This window comes from Hemiscyllium ocellatum, chromosome 9 (assembly GCF_020745735.1).
Source record: "Hemiscyllium ocellatum isolate sHemOce1 chromosome 9, sHemOce1.pat.X.cur, whole genome shotgun sequence".
Classification (NCBI taxonomy): Eukaryota; Metazoa; Chordata; class Chondrichthyes; order Orectolobiformes; family Hemiscylliidae; genus Hemiscyllium; species Hemiscyllium ocellatum.
Window position 1 is genome coordinate 61,119,741 of NC_083409.1, and position 23,985 is coordinate 61,143,725.

A 23,985-nucleotide genomic window follows, 5' to 3' on the forward strand; every position below is an offset into this window, starting at 1 on the left:
TAAATGTTTTTGAATTTTTGACTTGATTTATTATTGACTCATATCCCTCAGTACAGTGAAAAGTTTGCTTTGGTCCAGTACAGGCAGAGGATGTGATAACAGGACACTTAGAAAATAATGATAGCATTAGGCAGAATCAATGTGAAATTAGAAAAGAGAAGTCCTATTTAACAAATTACTTGGAGAGTTTTGAGGATATAATTGGCAGAATGAACGAAGGTAAGCTGTTGGTTGTGGTATAAATTTTTGGAAAGCCTTTGATAACATCCCACACAAGATGTTCCTAAATAAAATGAGAGCACATGGGATTTGAGAGACTACATTGGCATAGAAATGATTAACAGACTTTCAGGTTGGCAGGCCATGACTAGTGGAATGTACAAAAACAATGATTGACTGACATTGTGAATAGCTAGGGCCCAATGATTTGGATGTGGAAATTAAATGTAATATTTCCATATTTGCAACTGACACAAAACTAAGCGGAAATGAGAAATGTGAGGTGGTTTTAAAGATACTTCAAGACAACTTGGAGCTATTAAATGGATGGGCAAAAGGTTAGAAGAGAGAGTGCAATATGAAGAAATGTGATGTTAGCATGCATAATAGCAAGCAATTAAGGTAAAATGAATGTTGGCCTGTTACAAGATTTTCATAAAGGAGTTAAGATGCATTACTGCAATATGTGGAGACTTGGTGAGATTACACCTAGGGTACACTATTTTGTCTCATCTACCAACAGCATACTTGCCATCGGAGGTTTACAGTGAGTGAGAGTCCATGGAATTAATTCCTGGGACGCAGGGGTTGTCCCCTAATGAAAGATTAAATAGACTAGGCCTATATTTTTTGGAGGTTAGAGGAATCAAAGGTTATCTCCAGGGGTAGCACAGTGGCTAGCACTGCTGCCTCACAGCACCAGGGTCCCAGGTTCAATTCCAGCCTCAGGTGACTGTCTGTGTGGAGTTTGCACATTCTCCCAGTGTCTGCATGGGTTTTCTCTGGGTGCTTCAGTTTCGTTCAAAGATGTGCAGTTTAGGTGAATTGGCCTGTAGTGTTAGGTGCATTAGTGAGAGGGAAATGGGACTGGGGTTTACTGTTCAGAGAGTCGGTGTAGACTTGTTGAGCTGAAGGGCCTGTTTCCACACCATAGGGAATCTAATCTAAAAATTTTCAAAATTCTTTACAGGGATTAACAAGATTGTTGCAGGAAGGATGTTTTCCTCGCTGGAGGGTCTAGAACCATCGACAGCTGCATCAGAATAAGGCACACCCCATTTTGTACAGAAATGAGGCTTTGAGACTGATTTGTTGAATATATTCATGACTGAGACTGAAAGGTTTCCACATATGAAAACATGTAGAGAAGTTGTGTAGAAAAAAAAGTGTAGAAATAGATATGATCAGTCACAAGCATATTGAATGGCAGATCAAGCTTGAAGGCTGCATGGTTCACTTCTGCTCTGATTCCAATCTGCAGAGTTACCCCCAAACCCCATTGACTCCAAGTCTGTCTTCATGTTAAGGGCAGTCATGTTCACCTCATCACTGGCGTCTAGCTCTTTTGTCCATATTGGAAACTCTAAGATTATTCACTTTGATAGGAAGAATAGAGATGTAGACTATTTTTTAAATGTGGAAAGTCTTCATAAATCTGAAGCACAAAGACAATTAGAGGTCCTCATGAAGGATTCTTTTTACAGGTTCAGCTGGCATTTGGGAAGGCAGATGCAATGTTAGCATTCATTTCATTAGGACTAGAATACAAGAGCAGAGATGTACTGCGGTGACTCAAAAGCGCTCTGATCATACTGCATTTGGAATATTGAGAGCAGTTTGTGGCCTTTGTCTAAATAAGGATGTACTAGCTTTGAGACAGTGTGAAGGAGGGTCACAAGAATGATCCTGGGAAAGAAGGATTTGTCATACTAGGAGCAGTTGAAGACCTTGAGTTGATACTTGATGTAGTTTAGAAGGATGGGGGGTGGGAAGATCTGATTGAAACTTACAGAATACTGAGAGGCCTGGATAAAATGGATGTGTAGATGTTTCCACTAGTAAGACAGACTTAGGACCCAAGGGCACAAACTCAAAGTGAAGGGTTGACCCTTTAGAACTGACCTGAGGAGGAATTTCATCAGCCAGTAGGTGGTGAATATGTGGAACCCATTGCTGCAGAGGGCTGTGGAGGTGAAGTCATCAGGTATATTTAACAGAGATAGATAGGTTCTTGATTGATAAAGGGATCAAGAGTTTTAGGAGAAGGCAGGAGGATGGGGTGGAGAAACATGTCAGCCATGATCAAATGGTGAAGCAGATATTCAACGAGCTGAACAGCCTAATTCTGCTCCTCTATATTATGGCCTTAAGGGCAAGGTTGTTATAAGATCAGGAACTGGCATAACTCAAACTGAGCCTTAGTGAGTAGATTATTGCTGAGCAAGAGATACTTGATAGCATTGTCAATGATCCCTTACATCATTGATAATGGGGTAGATTGATGGTGCTGTCTTTGGCCATGTTGAATTTGTCCTGCTTTTTTCCATACTGAACATATCAGAGGAATTTTTCCATATTATTGGGCAGATGCCAGTGTTATCAGCTAGTTCCAAAGCATATGTCTTCAATGTTATTGGTGGAATGCTTTCAGGCACATTGGGTTTGTTGTATCCAGCACCTCCAGCCATTCTTTGATATCATGTGGAAAGAATTGAATTGGCTGAAGACTGGCCTCTGTGATGCTGGGGTGCTCCAGAATTGGCTGCACAGTTGATTTGTATAATATCATTATATCTTATTCTAACTTGCAGTGTGGGACCTTCTGATTTTAAAATTGCACTCAGATTTACTTTCTTGATAACTTCATATTGAATAGACAATGGTTCTTCACTTACAAATTAATTTTCCTTTCTTGTATCTGCTGTAGTGATTTTTAAACTTGATTTCTATTTCCTAGAACTATTATCCCATGCTTATCCATATTAAATATATTTTGTGTAATTCAGCTATTTATGTTAAAGATCTTGAATAATTATCTAATGAACCATCTTTCTACATATTACTTTCACATTGCCGTGTGTTTACAATTTTTAAGTACCTTTATACCTATATTTATCCATACAATCATTAGTCTACTTCATTTTTAAGGCAAGTGATCAATGCAGCAATAACCAGTTTTAAAGGAAGCCTGTTCTACATATCTACAGGTTTAGGGGAGGAAGGGGGAGCACATCCTCACATCTATCAAATTTTCACCAAGAAATAATAACTGCATATTACTTTGTGTAAATTGATTAACAGAGGAAGATGTGCTAAAGTTATGTTAATTCTTCTTTAATTATTGGACAGAGTACATCACTTGAAGCACCTGCTTTAATATTTGATTAGATATAGAAAATTTACATTATCAATGCCTGATAGATTAAGAACTTAGTTGCATATTCATTATTTATTCAATTAGTTTAATTGTTATCTTCATGGAACCCTTCAGAATTTGAAAAGCACAATAACGCCAAATTTATATACCGCAGTGGGATTCAGTTCAAAAGTGCAGTTACAACACAACAGCCTCAGAGTTCACCAGCCTATGAACATCACAGTCAAATTATAATAAAGTGTAGATTTTATTAAGTGGAATTAATCTATGGGACTTCCAATCATCCTTCCACCAGAATATCATATTATTTGTTCTAAATACTTTTGAAAATCTATTTTAAGTCTTCGATATCCCTCAACAATTTGTCTTTATTTCTCTGGAGAATATTCTAATCAGCAAGTTGACTAATGCCATTGTGAAAGATAACATTTTATTTTGGGCACCCCGTACAAGTATGAAGCATTCCAAAGTATAGTAGGATAGCAAAGCTCCTTTTCAGATCCTTTCAAACCAAATATGCATCTCATTTAGCACATTGGCCAATTTTTCTTCTGTCTCAAGTGATATAGAAATAAAATACAATATATAGGAAGTAGAATTAGAATTAAATTTTATTGTCATATTAAATAAGAGTAAAATAATAAATACATTCCAATTCACTTTAAGTCATAATGAAGTCAATCTATAATTCTCACTCTTGTTTCAACAGGGAATCTTCGTTACTAGAGTACAACCTGATGGACCAGCATCCAATCTGTTACAGCCTGGAGACAAGATCCTTAAGGTTTGCTGGATAGTTTAGAAATTCCAATGGGAACAAAATTGTCAATTTAGTGGTGTATACTAATGCCAGTAGCAACTCAGCTCAATTCAGATTTCTAGAGAGAGGCTACTTTTCTACAATCACATTATGGCAAATCCTAGATCTCAAGTGAGAAAGAGAATTTCCTAGCCTATGACATCACCCAGCTTTTAAAGTACATTAAAGTACATCAATATGGCAACTTTTCAGTCTGAAAGTTAGGTACAACACTGCGAACTCATGGCAATGGTCATGAACTCAGAGGGCAAATAATTGAATATGTAGTAAATTAGTAAAAAGGTAAAAGTAGTGACCAAGGGTCATTGTTCTAGTAGGATAAATGTGAAACATGCTGTTCCACAAGGATCAATGCTGAAATCAGGCTATTTAAAAATGTTCAGATTTGAATATAGAACAAGTAACTCAACATCAGGATCCAGATGGTACTAAACTGGGGGGGGGGGGGGGGGGCGGAGGAGAGGAGATGTAGCTAACCATGAGGAACAATGCAACATAATATAAAAAGGCATTAAAAACTTGCAGAACAGACTGTTAACTGCTGAATTAATTTTAAATTGTGATGTGATGCACTCTGGTAGGAAATATAAAACCTGAACTGGGTTGAAAAGTAAAAGAATATAGGGAGACAGATGGAATAATCAAAATTGCAGCTTAGGAACGCAACTAAAAATGTCATCAAGTTAATGCTTTGGGACATAGAATTAAACAGTAGTGACATTACATCAAACTTGCAGAGTTAGCTAATCAGGATGCACCTAAAATTTTAGCCTCTAAGCCATAAAAAGGACAAAGACGCACTGAAGAAAATATTTAAATAATACTTGCTTTGCAAACATTTTAACAACACTATGTGATCTTTCTTTCAGATGAAATGTGAAATCTAGGCATCATCTGCTTCTTCTAAAGGTTCAGGTAGATATTAGTTGAAGAATAGTGTCTTAGTTACTTGATCAATCTTTCTCCTTTTAACAGTACCAGAAAAAAAGATTACATGGTGATCTATATAATTAGCATTTATAGAGATACGTCTGTCATACATCTGCTGCATTTACTTATGCAACTCTTTCTAAAAAATGCAGTAAAATTTAACATATTTCACAGTGACACAGAGTCCATTTTACAAAATTCATCTTGTAGAAATTGTCTGCAGATTGAGCAAGGTGATGGGAAGAATAGTCAATGGTGTTACAAATGGCAATAACCAATAACCTGCTTAGTTTGAGATTCCCAGGTTCATTCAATATCAACATTACAGCTTTGTTCTTAGCATACATCCAAACTGAATTGCAGAGATTAAGGGAGAGTGTTATCCAAGATTCTAAGGCAATTTTTAACTCAAAATCACATTAAGGTGCCCTATTCTAATTTAATTCAATGGCGATTCATCTCTCCCTGATTGAATTCATAGCTGGCACAAACACACACGTCTCAAGTCCAGAACGTTGTTGCAAATGTTTTGATAGCAAATCCCAAACTCTGCCACCTAGAAAGACAAGTAGCAAATGCATGGGAGAATTTTGAAATTCCCTCTCCAATTGCACCATCCCAACTTTATAATCATCCTTCTATTATCATTGGTTTAAATCCTGGAACTTCCATTCTAACAGCATTGTTGGAGTACCTTCAAGAAGGAAGTTCACCAGAACCTACTTAAAGCCAATTTTAAAAATGGCAAATACATTCCACACTATGTCAGTGATAGCTTCAATAAGTAAAATCCATTGCAAATACTAAGGAAAGTCAGTTTGCAAATATGCGCATTTATAATATTCCCACTCCTTAAATCTTGCCACAGCATGCAAAAATTTGACAGAAACATGGAATAATATATGCACTTTATAATGAGAACTGATTGGTTCCTGTCAGTGACCTAGACTTGAACGTTACAAAAAAAATGATACAGCAATTTTGAGGGACTTTTTAAAATGAGTTTGGAGAACTTAACACAGTTTTTGTTAAATCAGGGTCAGTACCACAAAACTATCCTTCACTTGGCAAAATCTGTTAAGGGGGCTACAGGAATGAATGATATGGAAAATATCAAACTGTTACACCACAGCATGTACCTTTAAGTTTGCAAGGGTAAATAATTGTAGCAAAAGTAGTTTATAATGAAACCAATGTGCAACTACCTCCACCCACTATTTAGGAAAAAAAATTTAAATAAATAGTGGAAGGCTTTAAACTAAATGGGAGGTGGGAGCTTTGGGTTCAGTTGCACAGATATCATGGAAAATGTTAAGGTGGGTAGTGTGGGTGGGGGCAAAAAGAGGGCTCAACAGAGGTTATTAAAGTTTCCACAACACTAGTACAGAGAATATGGGAAGGATCAGAAATCTAACTTCAAGCACAGTAGATGAGGAGATAGCTATGAGAAAGAGTGCAGTCAATGCAGATCTAAGATTTAACAAATACATGCTGTATACATAAAATAAATGGGCTTGCAGTGCAAAATGAAATTGGCAGGTACAATGTTGTGGTATCACAAAGATGTGGCTGTAAGGGGATCAGGGCTAGGAATTAAATATCCAAGGAAATATCATATTGAAAGGACAGGCAGATGGGCAGAGCAGATGGGATTACATTGTTAGCAAGAATTGATATCGGAGTCAGAAGACACAGAATCTGTATGGGTAGAGTTGAGGAGCCACAAAGGAAAAAATACCCTGAAGGGTGTTGTGTACAGGCCTCCAAGCATTAGTCTGGATGTGAGGAAGAAAATAAATTGGGAAATAGAAAAGACACATAAGAAAGGCACTATTACGATAATCATGGGGAACTTCAATATGCAGGTGGACTGGTAAAACCAGATTGGTAGCAGATCTCGAGAAAAAGGAATTTGTGGAATAACTACAAGTTGGTTTGAAGGAGCTTTGAGCCCATTAGGGAACAACTAATTCTGGATTTGGGGAGGTATAATGATTCTGACTTGATTAGGAGTTTATGATGAAGAAACTATTAAGGGCTAGTGACCATAATATGACTACACAATGTGGTAAAGATTAGTGGCAAACCAGCAGATTAGTAAGTCTTTAAAAACACAATAAAGGGTCGGAAAACAAAAAAAGAGAGTGAGCTAGCCAGTAACATAAAAGAAGACTGCAAGTTTTTTTTGAACACATACAAGGTAGAGAAGGCAGTAGTGGGCACTGGACCACTGGAAGTAGTAATGGGGGGACAAAAAAAAACCAGAGGAACTGAATGGGTACGTTCTAACAGTTTTCATAGTGCAAGACACCAGAAACATTCCAGAACTTCAAGAGAGTTGGGGGGTAAAGGTGATAGTAGTGGCCATCACTCAGGAGAAGGAGCTGAAGAAATTGAAAGGTCTGAAGACTAGATGGGCTACACCCCTAGAGTTCTGGAGGAGATAGCGGAGGAAATTGTAGAGGAATTGGCAGTGATCTTTCAGGAATCAATAGAGGCAGAGAAGTCCCAGAGGACTGGAAAATGTCTAATGCAACATGGCTGTTTAAGAAAAAAGGGAAGCAGAAGACAGAAAACTATATGGTAGTTAGCCTGACTTCAGTTGTTGAAAAGATTTTGGAGGCCATTATTAAGGATGAGACTGCAGAGTACTTGGAAGTGCATGGTAAAACAGGGCTGAATCAGTATGGCTTAATCAAGCAGACATCTTGCCTGAGAAAATGGTTAGAATTCTTTGAGGAGGTTACAAGCGATTCAGACAAAGACAAGCCAATGGACACTAATTACTTTTGATTTCCAGAAGACCTTTACAAGGTGTCACATAATAGGGTGCTAAATAAGATAAGCAACATGCTGGCATGGATAGAGGTTTGGCTGACTGACAGAAGGCAGAGAGTGGGCATAAAGGGGTCTTTTTCAGGATGATGGCCAGTGACCAGTGAAGTTCTGGAGGGGTCCAAATTGGAACCAAACTATACACGTTATCCATTAATTATCTGATAGAAGGAACGGAGGTCATTGCTGCTAAGTTTGTAAATGACACAAAGCCAGATGGAGGGACAGGTAGTGTTAAGGAAGCAAAGCAGGCTGCAGAAGGACTTGGACAGGCTAGGAGAGTGGGCAAAAAAGTGGCAGGTGGGATACAATGACAAAGAGTGAAGTTATGCACTTTGATAGGAAGAGGAGGTGTAGACTCTTAGTGGGCGGCACGGTGGTTAGCACTGCTGTCTCACAGCGCTTGAGACCTGGGTTCAATTCCCGACTCAGGCGACTGTGTGGAGTTTGCACGTTCTCCCCGTGTCTGCGTGGGTTTCCTCCGGGTGCTCCGGTTTCCTCCCACAGTCCAAAGATGTGCGGGTCAGGTGAATTGGCCATGCTAAATTGCCCGTAGTCTTAGGTAAGAGGTAAATGTAGGGGTATGGGTGGGTTGCGCTTTGGCGGGTCGGTGTGGACTTGTTGGGCCGAAGGCCTGTTTCCACACTGTAAGTAATCTAATCTAAAAAAAACCTATTTTCTAAACAGGGAAAAGTTTAAGAAATCTGAAGCATAAAGAGTTTGGGAGTCCCCAAGTGCAGAATTCTCTTAAGGTTAACATGCAGGTTTAGTTGGCATTTAGGAAGGCAAAAACAATGTTGGTATTCATTTCAAGAGAGCTAGAATACAACAGCAGAGATAGACTTCTGAAGCTTTTCAAAGGCTCTAGTCAGAACACATTTGGAATACTGTGAACAGTTTTGAGCAGCCTATGTAAGGAGGGATATGCTGGCATTGGAGAATATCTGAGGAGGTTTACAAAAATGATTCTGGGGATGAAGAACTTGTCATTATGAGAAGTGATTGAAGACTCTGGGTCTGTTCTCAATGGAGTTTAGAAGGATGAGGGAATATCTCATTGAAATTTACAAAATTCTGAGACACCTGGATACAGTGGATGTGGAGATGTTTCCACTAATAGGAGACCCGAGGGCACAGCCTCAGAGTACAGGGATGATCTATTAGTACGGAGAAGAGGAATATCTTCAGCCAGAGGATGGTAAATCTGTGGAACCCATTGCTGCAGAGGGCTGTGGAAGCCAAGTCATTGAGTGCATTTAAGACAGAGCTAGATGGGTTCTTAATTGATGAAAGGATCAAGGGTCACACAGAGAAGGCAGGAGGATGGGGTTGAAAAACATATCAGCCATGATCAAATGTCAGAGCAGACTTGATAGGCCTAATTCTGCTCCTTTGTCTAATGGTCTTAACAGGTAAGTGTTGTAATCCCCAGTTAATGTTACTGAACTTCATGATCACCAAAAACAAAAGATAGATTATGAATTCCCATTTCAGTTATTCTTATATATGTATTTTTGTTTTGTGTAGGCTAATGGACACAACTTTACACATATGGAACATGAGAAGGCAGTATCACTTCTTAAAAGTTTTCAGAACACAGTGGATCTGATAATCCAACGTGAGATTCCAACCTAGAACTTTTTTTTCCTACTAGAAAAATGTTTAAGATTAAAACCTTTCACTGCAGCTTCCTGTGAGGAAAGCCAGGCAATTTATTTTCCAATTATTTTGCCAATTGCTGGACCAATGGCAACACATGTGCCAAAATTATAAGACAATTACCTATCATTATTATGTTCAGTATTTTATCTTTACAAATTGATCATTTATGAGATTGACGTTTATGTAGTGACTTTACATCCTGTCAACTAGAGACTGTGAAATGGCAGGTCATTTGGTGCAAACATTTAATTATTATATATTCTTAATTATAATATAATTATATTATAATTTAATATAATTATATATACACACTATATATATATAATATATATCATTCATTCTCAGAGTTGGTTAATCATTAGCTCCCTTAGCACCAAAAGCACACATGGTCTTTAGATATTGCACCACCATAAAACACTGCCTCAATCTTGTATATGCCTTTTTTGTAAAAAGCAAAAATACATCAACAAATGCAGCAAATTATGTACTGAGAAATTTACAGCTATTTTCTTATTAATTAATATCTGAAAGAGAATTTGGACAAGAAAGGGGGTTCAACAAATAATGTTATCTGTTTCATGAAAACCAATCAAAAATATTGGAATTCCAAGATGCTTGTATACCTGGTCAAACAATATCAAAAAGTGTCTCCTGGCTATTCTATTGCCTTCTTTTGTAAGAAATACTTAAAAGTAGAAATGAAGTCAGGAGAGGAGCAAGTTGAATTTCACTTACCATAAACCCAGATTATATTTTCAGAAATAACTGAAAATTTAAAAATAAAAATACTGATGAGGAGACAATGGGTTAAGGTTCTAAACAAAACTAAACCTTATCACTTTAAACTCACTTTCACTTTAATATTTAGAGAGAGAACTGAATTTAACTTGGTACCATAACTTGACAAGTCCCACCATATACAGAGATATGTGCATTAGAATGATTGAAAGTATACCACTTGCTTCTCCTTTCCACAAACCCACATTATCATCAGATACACGGCTGAGCACCAGAACTGCAAACGTACTTTGTGCTTTTTCAGAAGAACTCCCATTTATTATAGTCTGTATACATCCAGGAAATCAGTGCAATGCAAAATTTCAAGCTTGCCTCATCTCATGAAGTTCACGGGTTTACTGGAATCGTTCTGGACTCTCAGCAGGAGCAGGCAATAGGAGAGACAATACAGATATATTTGGTACTAATGTTAGTTATGTGTAAGTTTCATGTTATGCCTCAAGTATATTAATTTTACATTAGTCTATTATACTTAAAATACCTTTATTAACATGTTCTGTTTCAATGAATACTCCTTTAATTTATAATGGTAGGCAATCTATTACCATATGAGATTGGAGTGTCATTTACCATTTCACAAAATGAACTTAAGATGTTTTAATTTTTAAAGGCTTTAAAAATTTTTGTTTCCATATCTGCTGCATTGCTTAATTTAATACCTTTGAGTCCAGCAGACCCTCTGCTCAATGGGATTAAGCTAAGGTGATCAGTGCATGTTACTGACCTTTACAGCTCAATACATATTTGAAACTGAAGATTTTGTGACAGGTGCCAAGTTAGATTGTAGAACTGGAGATTAAATAAATGTGCAATTTTGTGAAAAATTACATTTTGAAACATCAGGATAGGAGGAGATTAACATTTGGAAGCTGGGGAGTTTTTTTTAGCGTCTGTCCTATCAATAATTCCTAATGTAAATAGTTGTATATTCAACTTAATAAATTATAAACAATGTGTACAGTCAATATGTAAAACAAATATTCAAAATTAACACTTCCAAATGTTCCCAATGCCTCAATGGTTTCATAAACTTTCACCTTACATAGAGACATTGAAATGAACAGCAACACCTGGTAAAGATACTCAAACATCAAATGCTTTATTAATATTGCAGTATTTATTTAACACAATTGACAATTAAATGCACAATTTAACTAAAGCACCTTGCTTTTTTCTACTTTTGTCCTCATTTTATCCCTTTAAAACTGACAATATTAAACCAGATTTAACCTTTCTTATCCCAAAAGGTTTACCATACCTCAGTTGATCTTGCCTCCTGAGTCTTGGTACTATTCTAGCAACAATTGACTCACACTCCAGTACAATAATGAAGTGCTGTACTTCAATATCTGGGGTACAGTTTTTTCAAATGTGACATTAAACGGAGACCTTGACTGCCTTTTGGGTATACATAAAACATATGATGGCACTGCTCATGGAGTTAATGCAGTATTGCGCAGTCACTATTTAACCCTCAAGCAACATCACTAAAACATAGCATCTAGTCATTATCAGATTGCTTAATGGCAAAGCTTGCTGTGCACAAATTAGCTGACATTGTTCCTTGCATTGCAACAGTGACTACACTTTAAATATGCATTTCATTAGTTTGAATGTATTTTTGACCGAAGGACATGAAGACATTACATAAGCTGCAATTATTTTTACTTTGTCTTTATTTTGGCAACCAGGTAACTTATTAATGTGCCAAAAGACTTATATCCTGACAGTGCCTGGCAAATAAAATCAGGGACGATTTGGTGGTGGTGCAAGTTGTAGTGGGTTAATATTTGCTTAAGAGTGAAATAAATCAATCCCTATGGTTAAGAAAGAAATATAGTAATGATTTGTTTTCCACATGACCAAACCTGGTGTATAATTTCACCTTCAATGTGAGAGTGTCCTGTAGTTCCAGATTTGTGCTATTACTGCAGTGGTAATTAATTCATATTGGAACTTTTTTTATGCTCTGCCCACGCACCCAAATTCTGATAAAGTAAATTTCTAGAACTTTTTATTTTGTTTTTGCCATTTTCCCCCCTTTGCAAGAAGAAATGATAAGCTTAAGTCTACTACCTCAATTTTAACTCTATTGTAACTATTCTAACACATCAAATGCACTTAAGGTTAAAATTATACTAAAATTGCATTAGAATGTAATTTAAAAACCAAAATATATTACTCAAAAATTTAATTCACTAAAAATACCATTTTTTCCAGCTTTAAAATGTGTTCAAACAGAAGTATGATTTGAAGCTTCTTACTCTGACAAAACAGTGGATTTTGTTATCTCACATTTCTTATTTTTTCTTACTGTTTTAATATGCAGTTGTTAATTATCAACTTTTAAATGAAAATCAAACAATACCTTTCTTGGAGATTGTTAGGAAATACTGCTATTTTGAGCAATACTAACTACAATGTAATGGGAGATGATCTGTGCCTGTGACCCATTATGTATAGAACTCAACTTGAGTCATTTCTTAACTGATCATTGAAAGATGAAGGCATGGCCTTTCACCACAAGTAGAGGAAAATAATGGATCAATTCATATTGGATTTTCTTTTATTTATTGTTTGGAAATTGTGGTAAGGCTGCTTGCAAATAATAGTTCTAACTGAAATATGAAAGAGAAAGGGAAGTGTTTTGAGTTCTAACTCAGTCAATGTCTAATAGGTGGGCTGATCACAACTGGGATTCTTAAATTGAATGAGGCAGCATATCTGTTGAGAACCACGAATACAGAAAGACAGAGGGCAAGTGACCCATGAATACCATTGGTTCAGGTATCATAGAATAGATTGCATTGTAAAAGTGAACCCTTTATGTAAATGCAGCTTTGTTGATGTACAAGAAAACTCACATTTTTGTATGTGCAAAATTCAGAATGGAAAGAAAAAACAAGAGTAAAATTTAGTCTAACTGCAGTATTTTGTAAATAACTGTCAATGACATTTAAAATAACTTTTAATCATTTAGATTGTGAATGTAAACATCTGCTTCTGCAGTCAAAAGTATTTTACTGGACTTGAAAGCTGCTTTATGTGCAAAAACGAAAATACAAGATTTTACACTTTTTAGTTTCACACACTATAGTGAAGTTGAAAAACTTGTTTGTTCAAATGCACATGCAAGTCTAATCCTTCCAATTTTATTTATGTACTAAGTATTGACACTATTTTATTGGTACAGTGTCTAATGTGTTCAGAATGCATTTTGCAGATTCTGTATGTATATATTTGGAGAAATTTTACCAGAGATTAAAAAAAACAAGCCACTCACTTCTGATGTGGGTGCCAATTATAACAGAGCTATTTTTTGGCTTTGAAATTCTGGGATTTTTTTCTGTATTAAAAAGTGTTTCAATAATGTATGAAGTCTCTTTAATGAAGAAACGTTAATTTAAATTGTTACACAGTTGTAAATATCTCTTGCTAAATGGATTTATCATGCCAACGCTGTGTTGCGTAAGTCTCATTACTGAATTTCATAGTTTTTTTAACTCCCAGTTTTTAGGTTGAATTAATTCTTAATGTATTAATGCTCTTGTCAAAATATAAAACTGTGTTAATGATTTGCACTTCTGGAACAGATATTAGTGATTTTGTCCATTGTCAATCACTTTGGAATTGAAAGCTTTCTATAAGAACAAGAATTCTAGTTCAGGTAATGAGCCAAGGAAACTAATTGTCATCTCTTCCAAACAAAGATACGTTTCAGAACTAAAGTGGTCTTCTTCAATAATTCCTGCTAAATGTGCTGCATCTTTTAGTGTAAGTACAACAGAGCATAATGAATCTACAATTGATCCAAAGTTTATGTCTGAGATCACCTAAATGCAGCCAGGAGATTGTTGGTATTACAACAGCCATCATCAGCAACACTATTATTGCCCAAAATACTCACTCTCACACTCTCTCTCTCTCACACATGCATCAAAAATATACTTTTTAAAACCTGTTCAATGAGCTGGTACAGAAATGATGGATCGAATAGATCTCCTTTTTGCATTATAACGACAATGTTTTGCTCAAATTGTTCTCTTTTCTGGTCTGATACAACACTACATTTTATGATGTATTCACCAAAAGTATAACTTAATGTTTTTTAATGCCAATTTTATCAGACCAATATGCCAGTATACATTACCATATTTATGCAATAAATTAAATTTGTATAAAAGTATAAACAGAATTACACTAATGAAATTTTGATTCAATGAAACTCATTAAATATTGACATTGGTCAGCATGCAAAATTTTAACATAACGGTATTGCTCAAAGATCAAGAATTTACAAAAGGTACAGAAAACAACTTGTTTTAGACAAAAAAGTATTTTATAAATCAAACAGTTATTATTTGATAGCAATGAATTATAATTTCAAACACAACCTAGAATACATTTTAAGAAAATTTTCACCAGTCACCTCCACATCTAAAAGGTAGTGATGCTTTTGAGGAATGGCAAGGATCAATACATTAATTTGGAAGGCATTAAACCTTTCCACATTTTCACGAGTAAAGGCATTAGATAAAATGGAATTTATCTGTAAGCTGATAGTCCAAGCACCAGTCATAATTTTGTTGTGTTAAAATAAAATTGCCAATAAATTTTGAGCAACTTGCAGTTTGTATAAGATATGTAGTTATAGCACCACAGTATGGTATTTAGAATAAAAGTTTTGTCTCTAGAATAATTTTCAAAATCCTGCTGCGCAGCTGACATGTTGGACTGCCAAAATTTCAAGCCTTTTTAATAACAAGAAATTGTTGCTGTCATATCTTGCTGTGCCAAGCAACACCATTCTTTTTAACAGTAGTTTCAAATGATTCTGATCAACCTCCTCAACAGAATCCTATCTTGGCAACTGATTGAATAACACTGCAACTACACCTAGAGTGCAGTTGTTGAATTTCACAAACACTTGAAATATAAATTTATCTCATTTAGAAATCTGTTCCAACATACAGACATATCACCAGAATGTATAAAGCACTACAGTCAGGTAGGAATGTCAAAGTTCACAGTTACAGGTATTTGCAGAAAAAAAGTTACATAAAGTAGACTTGATGCCTTGAAAACAACAATTTCTCTATAAGAATTCTTGAAAATCCATCAATGCAATTAGATGAATTGTCAAGATAGGATCAACAGATGTCTAAATAAATCTTCCTGATATTTTAAACTCTGTTTGAAACTTTCACGAGAATATGATTCAAAAGGTCTTGAATAAGCACATCCTATGCAAAGCATACCATATATATGGAGAAAGTGAGGACTGCAGATGCTGGAGATCAGAGTCCAGAGTGTGTTGCTAATAAAGGGTTTATGCCCAAAAAGTCGATTCTCCTGCTCCTTGGATGCTGCTTGACCTGCTGTGCTTTTCCAGCAACACATTCTTGATACCATATAGCTCTTTGATTTACTAAATCAGGATTGGGGATTGAATCTTCCAGGCTAAGGTTAAAAAAGCTTTCATAGGCCAGCATCAAGTTTCATATTGAAAACAGCAGCTATCCGTTTAATGTGTACAATGGAATAATTTGTATCAAATTTAAAAAAAGATTATTTTTCTTTACTCAGACTTCCCTACAAGTTAATCTCTTTGTAAACCTACATTACAACACTAGAAAAGTAATTTACTCCTTTCAATCTTTTCACTCCAGAAAAACTAGGGCAGAAAAACAACTAGCCAGCAGACAGTGGGAAACGATTTTTAAAATGCATTTGAGTTCCTGCCTTTGGTCAACCTTACCAGATTCAAATAATCAATGGAAACTGCTAACCGGCCAGCTGCATCCCCTCCGACTCCAGTTTGATTTAGCTCCCTTCTCTCCCCCACCTCCATCAACTTTGATGGTTTGTGTTGCCCTTAATGGACTTTGCACCTAAATTATTCAATTGGAAACATGTTCATTTACTGGAGGTTGTTAACAGATTGAAAAAAGATCACAGGTAACTTGGTGATGGGAGATAAAAGCCAGCAGCAGTTAATTAACTGGCTACTTTGGGAGCACTGCCAAATTCTTATGAGGATGGATGGGCCCCACACTATATGCAAAGTTCAACATATCCCTGGAAGTGGATTCCAGTGGCAGGCCACAGTGTCAGAAAAGATATGTTTCTCTCTCTCCAGCAAATTTTTTTTTCTGCCACAGAACTACTGGTGCAGTTTCAGATTATCCTGTGGTACGAGTCCCCTTTATAACAACAGACTGAAGGTTATGATCATGAATGATCAGGATGAAGGGCTCTGGCCCGAAACGTCAAATTTCCTGTTCCTTGGATGCTGCCTGACCTGCTGTGCTTTAACCAGCAACACATTTTCAGCTCATATGTTACAAGTGGTCTTAAATAAATCACCTGTCCTAATGCATTTATAAGAAAATAACTGACTGAGAAATTTACTTCAAAAAAAAGATTTTTTGCATGTCAAGGAAGAATGGCACAACATGGATTTAATAAGATGTAATGAACAAATAATGAATAATAAAAACCTCAAAATCACAAACATTCAGCAAAACAGAGCATATTTCAAAACCGCCAAATTCCAGCCAGAAATTTACATAATAATGTGATTTAAGATACCCAGAGGTTCAATATTTTAAAGAATCAGAAGCACTTCTACCGAAACTGATAGCTTCAGAAAAAAGTTCAATTAATTGCTCATTGGAGGTACAAAACCATCACTCGTGCTACATCAAAAGGATTCAATCATGTGCTGCAGTAAAGTGCACTTAGAATTTGGCATGCAGTGCAGAAGTGTGGAGATCCTCTTCTCATGTTTAATGAAAATTGTTACCTAGACAATAGTTAATGCAAATAAATCATGTACATTATACTTACTTGCACTGAAATGAAGCCACTGAAGTCAACTTTAAATCTATAAAAGCAAAAGTAATCTTGAAACATAACTGTTTTAATATTATGGAAAACACCAAAATTTCCTTTTAAAGCCTCCTAAATATTTTATCCTGATTAAATCTTTAAACCCTCGCAATATCTTCAGCAGAGCAATCCTCCTTCTGCCAGGCACAGATTTATGTAGGAATGCGGTTCCTAAGATATTCCAGGACTGCAGCTGTTCCTCTGGCCAAGATAGCTGCCCTTGGATTACGAAATGGATTTCCTTCAAGTAGGAGTGTTCTACATGAAAGAAAGTGGCACATTTGAACACTGGAAAATATACAGCTTAAAGATAGATATGTTGTTATACGACCTATAGAACTTGTGGGACAAATGAAGATACAAAATTCTGCTACAAAGAGATCTGTTTGGAAAAATACTAACTATAAAAGGCAACTACAAGAAGGTGAGAAAGAAATCTGCTTGAAATATCCACTCAGCTGCTAGGAGACACAACATAAGCTTAGCAATCCTTTGGTCGCTCTTCATCTTACATTGCTGTGCAGAACTGCTTAGATCTATACTGCAAGTCTTATGACAAAGAATGGTAAGGAATTCAATCCTATCCAATATCTCACTGACCATCCTGAGGAGTCTACTTTGGATGTATCCATTAGGTCAAAATGACTTAATATATCTACAACAACCACTTAAAGTTCATATTTTATATTTTTGAGAATAGCTCCTTGTTACATTTTTCCCAAATAAACTCTATATGTGGATCCTAGAGACATAAGATGTCACTGTAGCAAAATGAGGCAGGGCAGGTGACTGAGGTATCAGTGGGAGTGCACTTTGGGATCAGTGACCATAGTTATATTAGTCTTAAAATAGTGATGGAAAAGGATAGACCAGATCTAAAAAGTTAAAGTTCTAAATTGGAGGAAGGCTAATTTTGACAGTATTAGGCAAGAACTTTCAAAACCTGATTGGGGGCAGATGTTAACAGGTAAAGGGATGGCTGGAAAATGGGAAACCTTCAGAAATGAGATAATGAGAGTCCAGAAACAGTATATTCCTGTTAGAGTGAAAGAAAAGTTGGATTACTTGAGAAATTGAGGTTTTGGTTAAGAAAAAGAAGGATGTGCAAGTCAGATATAAACAGGAGAGATCGAGTGAATCATTATAAGAGTACAATGGCAGTAGGAGTATACTCAAGAGGGAAATCAGGAGGGCAAAAAGGAGATATGAGATAGCTTTGGGAGAGAGGGTTAAGGAGAATCGAAGATGATATTATGAATACATTCAGAACAAAAGAGAAACTAGGAAGAGAATAGGGTCCCTCAAAGATCAGCAAAGCAGCCTATATGTGGAGCCACAGGAGGTGGGGGAAGATACTAAATGAGTACTTTGTATCAGTGTTTACTGTGGAGAAGGAGATGGAAGATACATAATGTGGAGAAATAGATGGTGACATCTTGAAAAAGGTCCATATTACCAAGGTGGTGGTGCTGGATATCTTGAAATGCATAAAGGTGGATTTTTACACTTATTGGTAAGGTCCTGGGAGTGTTGCTGAACAAAGAGACCTTGGAGTGCAGGTTCATAGTTCCTTGAAAGCAGAGTCACAGATTGGTAAGATAGTGAAGGCGGTGTTTGGTGTGCTTTCCTTTATTGGTCAGAGCTGGAGTACAGGAGTTGGGAGGTCATGTTGCGGTTGTACAGGACATTGGTTAGGCCACGTTTGGAATATTGAGTGCAATTCTAGTCTCTTTCCTATTGGAAGGAAGTTGTGAAACCTGAAAGGGTTCAGAAAAGATTTGCAAGGATGTTACCAAGGTTGGAGGATTTGAGTTTTAGGGAGAGGCTAAATAAGCTGGGACGCTGAGGGGTGTCCTTATAGAGGTTTACAAAATCACGAGGGGCATGGATAGGATAAATAGGCAAGGTCTTTTCCCTGTGGTTGGGGAGTCCTGAACTAGAGGGCATAAGTTCAAGGTGAGAGGGGAAAGATATAAAAGGAACTTTTTGATATAAAAGGTCAGTTATCTGGTCAGCATGGATGAGTTGGACCAAAGGGTCTGTTTCAGTGTTGTACATCTCTATGACTCCATTATTTGGCTTTGTTCCCTTTCAGATAAAATTTAATTACTCATCATCTACTTTTCTTTGCTAAATCTAATAATTTTGTCAATTTCATTAAAATAATTTTGCTGGTTTAATTTCTTGAAATAGAGTAAATGATTTTTAATATTTCATATCTAAATACCATCAATTATATAACCAGATAATTATTTTTTATAGTTTTAAAATTTTATAACAAATTTCTCTTCATGCCACGAATCCAAGGAATTAATTGTAATTCATTTATGCAATTGATTCACTGATATTCCAATCACTAAATCAATATCCAGCAGATCCATCACCAGTCTATGATGGCTGCAGGATGTACTATCTACAGTTGCAGGTCAGCAGCTGGCCACAATTACTTCAACAGAAGCTCTTTTCTGTGATCTTTACCACTGAGAAAGTCAAGAGCAACAATGTTGTGGGAGCATCATAACCTCCAAGAGAACAACATCTTGATTTCTACATATATTGACATCCCAATACTAAGTTAATATCCTAGGATTCCCTACCTAACATCACAATTAAGGAGAAAGCACCTCTTCCAGAGTAACTATGAAAGAACAGAATGCTGCCTTGCTAACATCCAAGAATAAATATACATTAAAATAAATTTCAATCACAAAAGCTACTGAAATGAACAAATTAAGTTGTATGAGATCATGTGGTGAATTATAATACAGGTACATTTAATAATAGCATGCTGTTAACTGATGAACCAATTAAAAACACAAAAATGGTTAAATCAACATTAGGAACTTGAATTGCAATTGTAATTGTTAAGCCATTTTAAGGCTAATCTTAAGAGGACTGCAGAAGTGGGCAAAATCTTGGCAGATGGAACTTGTGGTAAAATGTGAGGTTATGCACTTTGACAGGAAGAAAAGACAAGCCAAATAGTATTCAAATAGAGAAAGACAGCAGAAAGTTACAGAACAGAGAGAACTGGAAATCCATATCCATGAATCACAAAGCAAGCAAGCATCCAAGTTCATGGGTAATAAGGAAGGCAAATGGAATATTGACCTTTTTTAAAAGGGAATAGAATACAAAGGTAGGGAGATTTTGCTAAAACTATACAAAGCACTAGAACAACCAGTTAGAATATTATGAAATAGTTTACATCCCCTTATTCAAAAGAAAGATATACTGTCATTGGAGGCAGTCCAGAGAAGGTTCACTATATTGATAGAAGGGACGAATGAACTTTCTTAACAGGAGAGGTTGAGTGGTTGTGCCTTTACTCATTTGAATTTCAAAAAATGAGAGATTGAGATTTATAAAAGATTCTTAGGGACTTGACAGGATAGATATGAAAGTTGTTTCCTCTTGTGGGACAATCTAGAATCAGATGGCATAATCTCAGAATAACAGAATACACATTTAAAAACAGAGATGAGGAGGTATTTTTTCTGTCAGAGGGTAATTCAAAATTGCAGAAGACTTTCAAGGCTCATTCGTTAAGATTCAAGGCTGAGAGATTTTTAATTAGTAAGGAATCAAGTGTTATGGGGTCAAGGCTTGAAAGTGGGGTTAGGATTATCAGATCACCTATGTTCTCACTGAATGGCAAGGCAGACTCAATGGCCTACAATTTCTGCTCCTGTGTCTAATGATCTAATCAGGTCTTTGAATCTGAAATGAATCTTTTAAAATGTATATCACAGTTTTAAAAGAGCAAAGAATTCAGTGCACTGTGCCTAAGTTGGCAGCCCTCTTATCTCATTGTCAGAAGATTGGGAGTTCAAGTTAAACTCCAGAAATATGACACAAAAATCTAGGTTGATGCTTCACTGCAGAGGTGCTATCTTTCAGCCGAGACCTTAAACCAAGGCTCTGACAGGTGGCTGTAAAATATCCCATGGCACTTAATTTGAAAAGCAAAGGAGTTGTCCTCCCTGTCCTGTCCGATAGTTGACTCTGTATCAACATATAAACTGATTATCATTTGTCATTTTTGGGAATTTGTTCTGTCATAAAATCAACTGCAATGCTTCCTACTTTGTAACAGTGGCCATGTTTCAAAAAGTACTCCACTGGTTGTTAAAGCACTTTGACAAATTCTGTGGTTATAAGGTAATACTCAAAACAGAATAGTAAATAAAATGGAGAAAGCTGCATGTTGTGTTACAGAAGGTCTCTGAATGCCCTGTACACAATATTAGAATGCAGGTACAGCAAGTAATTAGGAAGATAAATGGAATGTCGACCTTTATTGCAAGGAGGATGAAGTGAACTGCAGAGGGCATTCGTGAGACTGCATCATAGGTATTGTGTACAGTTTTGATCACCTTAATTTGGGAGTGATGTATTAGCAGCAGTTGGGAGAAATTAAGTAAATTTTCCAGGTTGTCTTACAAGAAAAGACTGAAGAGGTTCACACTATACTCATTGGAGCTTAGAAGAATAATAGACTACCTTATTGAAACAAAAAAGGTTGAGGCTTAACAAGCAAATGCTGAAAGAATCTTTCCCTTTTAGGGGAATTAAAGCAAGGGGACATAGTTTAAAAACAAGGGGTCTTTCATTTAAAACAGAGACCAGGAGGAACTTATGACCTAAAGGATTGCTAGTCTTTGTAATTTTCTTCTCCAGGCAGCAGTGGAGGCTTGGTCTTTGAATACATTCAAAGCTATGTCCCTTGCAGATCTGAATTATGATCACAATCAGGTTAAGTCGGAAGTCACACGACACCAGGTTATAGTCCACCAGGTTTATTTGAAATCACAAGCTTTCAGAGCGCTGCTCCTTTGTCGGGTGAATGTCCTGACTTCACATCACGAAGGAGCAGCATTCTGAAAGCTTGTAATTTCAAATAAACCTGGTGGACTATAACCTGCTGTGGTGAGACTTCCGACATTGTCCACCCCACTCCAACACCAGTACATCCATAACATGCCAATCAGATTTGTCATGATTTTATTGAATTTCAGAGGTCTGAAGGGGTGAATAGCCTACTCCTGTTCTTATTTCTTATGATGTTAGTCCCTTTTCATCATTATAAAATAAACACCAGTGCTAAAAAAAATTAGCTGAATCAATACAGCATAACTTAATCTACAATAATACCTTTTCGCATAGTAAAGGTATTTTACAAAATTTACATAATTGAATGGTGGAACAGGCTTGAGGAGCCAAGAAGCCTACCTCTGCTCCTAACTCAAGTTTTTTTATACATATGTAACTCATTTACCTTAGGTTTACGCAGCTCCCCAGTTCTGGTGGGACCTGCATTAAATCATTATTCTGCATGTCCAGTGTAGTCAGTTTTTCAAGCTGCATCAATTGGAATGCATCAATTGAGCCCATCTGATTATTACTGATAAGAATAGTTTCTAGTGCTGGGATATGGTATAAAGCATTAGGGAACTCCTTAAACCTGAAGACAGAACACAAAACATATGCTAAACAAGAAATAAAAAATATATAATTTAACTGAGTATTTCTTTACTATGGTGTTTGAAACAAAATGTTATAGAGCAACGAACGTTTTAACAAGTTGATATACAAACTCAGCTTAAACAATTTACATTTAAATTTAATTTACTGAGTAACTGATCAAATCTTACTCAATTAACAAAACAGAAATTGCTGAAAAAGCTCAACAGGTCTGGCAGAAATCAGAGTTAATGTTCTGGATCGGGTGGTGCTTCCTTGGAAGGGTCACTCAACCCAAAACATCAACTTTGATTTCTCTGCACAGATGCTGCCAGACCTGCTGAGCTTTTCTAGCAATTTGTTTTTGTTTCTGATTTATAACATCCGCAGTTCATTCGGTTTATATGCATTTCTGAAACTAACCCTACCCCAAACAGTTGGCTATCTTACCATACATTTTATATGACATTGCAAAATGCTTTAAAAATTAAATAATTAAAATAGACAGATAGAGCTAAGCAAAAAGAGCTACAAGGAAGCTTTCCAGTTCAGTGGATACAGAGTGCACACCAGTAGGAAGAGTGGGTCAAGGTGGACAAGTATAAATCAAGAGTATTTTCAAAATGTTTTTAGAAGGAAGAGAGGAGCTAGCCAAGTGAAGATTGGGATTCGAGAGAATGGGAAAATATGAATGAAGCCACAGAGAAGAGAACAGCAAAAACGGAAAATAAGAAGTGATGGACTAATAGAGACTGTATACATGAATACAGAGCTGAAGGAAATCATTGTGCGGCAAGGATGAGGATGTGGAGTGACTTGAAGAAATGTCTGTAAATCCTAAAATCAAATCTTAGTGATATACAATAAACAAGGGGAGAGACCAGTAGTGACTGGATCCATATCTTTGAATGGTTGAAGAGACACACTGTGTATTCTGGGTGAACTGTAGTTTATAAATGTTCCAGCAAAAGAAGCATTGCCAAATCCATTACAGAGTAATAGATAAACAGATTAGGATTTCGGATAGGAAGAACAGGTAAGGGCAGAGGTGAGCTACTTGTAGAACTAAAATCAGGAGAGGTTGGCGATAATGCAGTAATTGGAAAGAAATAATCAAGTGATAGCCCCACAAAAGAAAGAAATTGAGTGAAGATGGAGGAGGAGAGAGAAAAAGGAAGATAGAGTATGAAGATGGGTCATTGATTAAGTG

General features: G+C 36.3%; 2 protein-coding genes across 4 annotated transcripts in view; one reads left to right on the forward strand and one right to left on the reverse strand.

The window, feature by feature from the left end:
- The window catches only part of lrrc7 (leucine rich repeat containing 7), a 341,063-nt gene extending 331,467 nt beyond the window's left edge, over nt 1-9,596 (forward strand). For both annotated transcript variants that reach the window (XM_060829788.1, XM_060829787.1), the window contains exons 22-23: nt 4,086-4,160; nt 9,489-9,596. In XM_060829788.1, coding sequence (XP_060685771.1) covers nt 4,086-4,160; nt 9,489-9,596 — 183 coding nt within the window. The remainder of the gene's footprint in view (nt 1-4,085; nt 4,161-9,488) is intronic.
- Nucleotides 9,597-14,775: 5,179 nt separating this feature from the next.
- lrrc40 (leucine rich repeat containing 40) overlaps nt 14,776-23,985 on the reverse strand; it is a 71,420-nt gene continuing 62,210 nt past the window's right edge. For both annotated transcript variants that reach the window (XM_060830405.1, XM_060830404.1), the window contains exons 14-15: nt 22,591-22,776; nt 14,776-17,570 (exon numbers count right to left, since the gene is read on the reverse strand). In XM_060830405.1, coding sequence (XP_060686388.1) covers nt 17,465-17,570; nt 22,591-22,776 — 292 coding nt within the window. In that variant the 3' untranslated portion in view covers nt 14,776-17,464. The remainder of the gene's footprint in view (nt 17,571-22,590; nt 22,777-23,985) is intronic.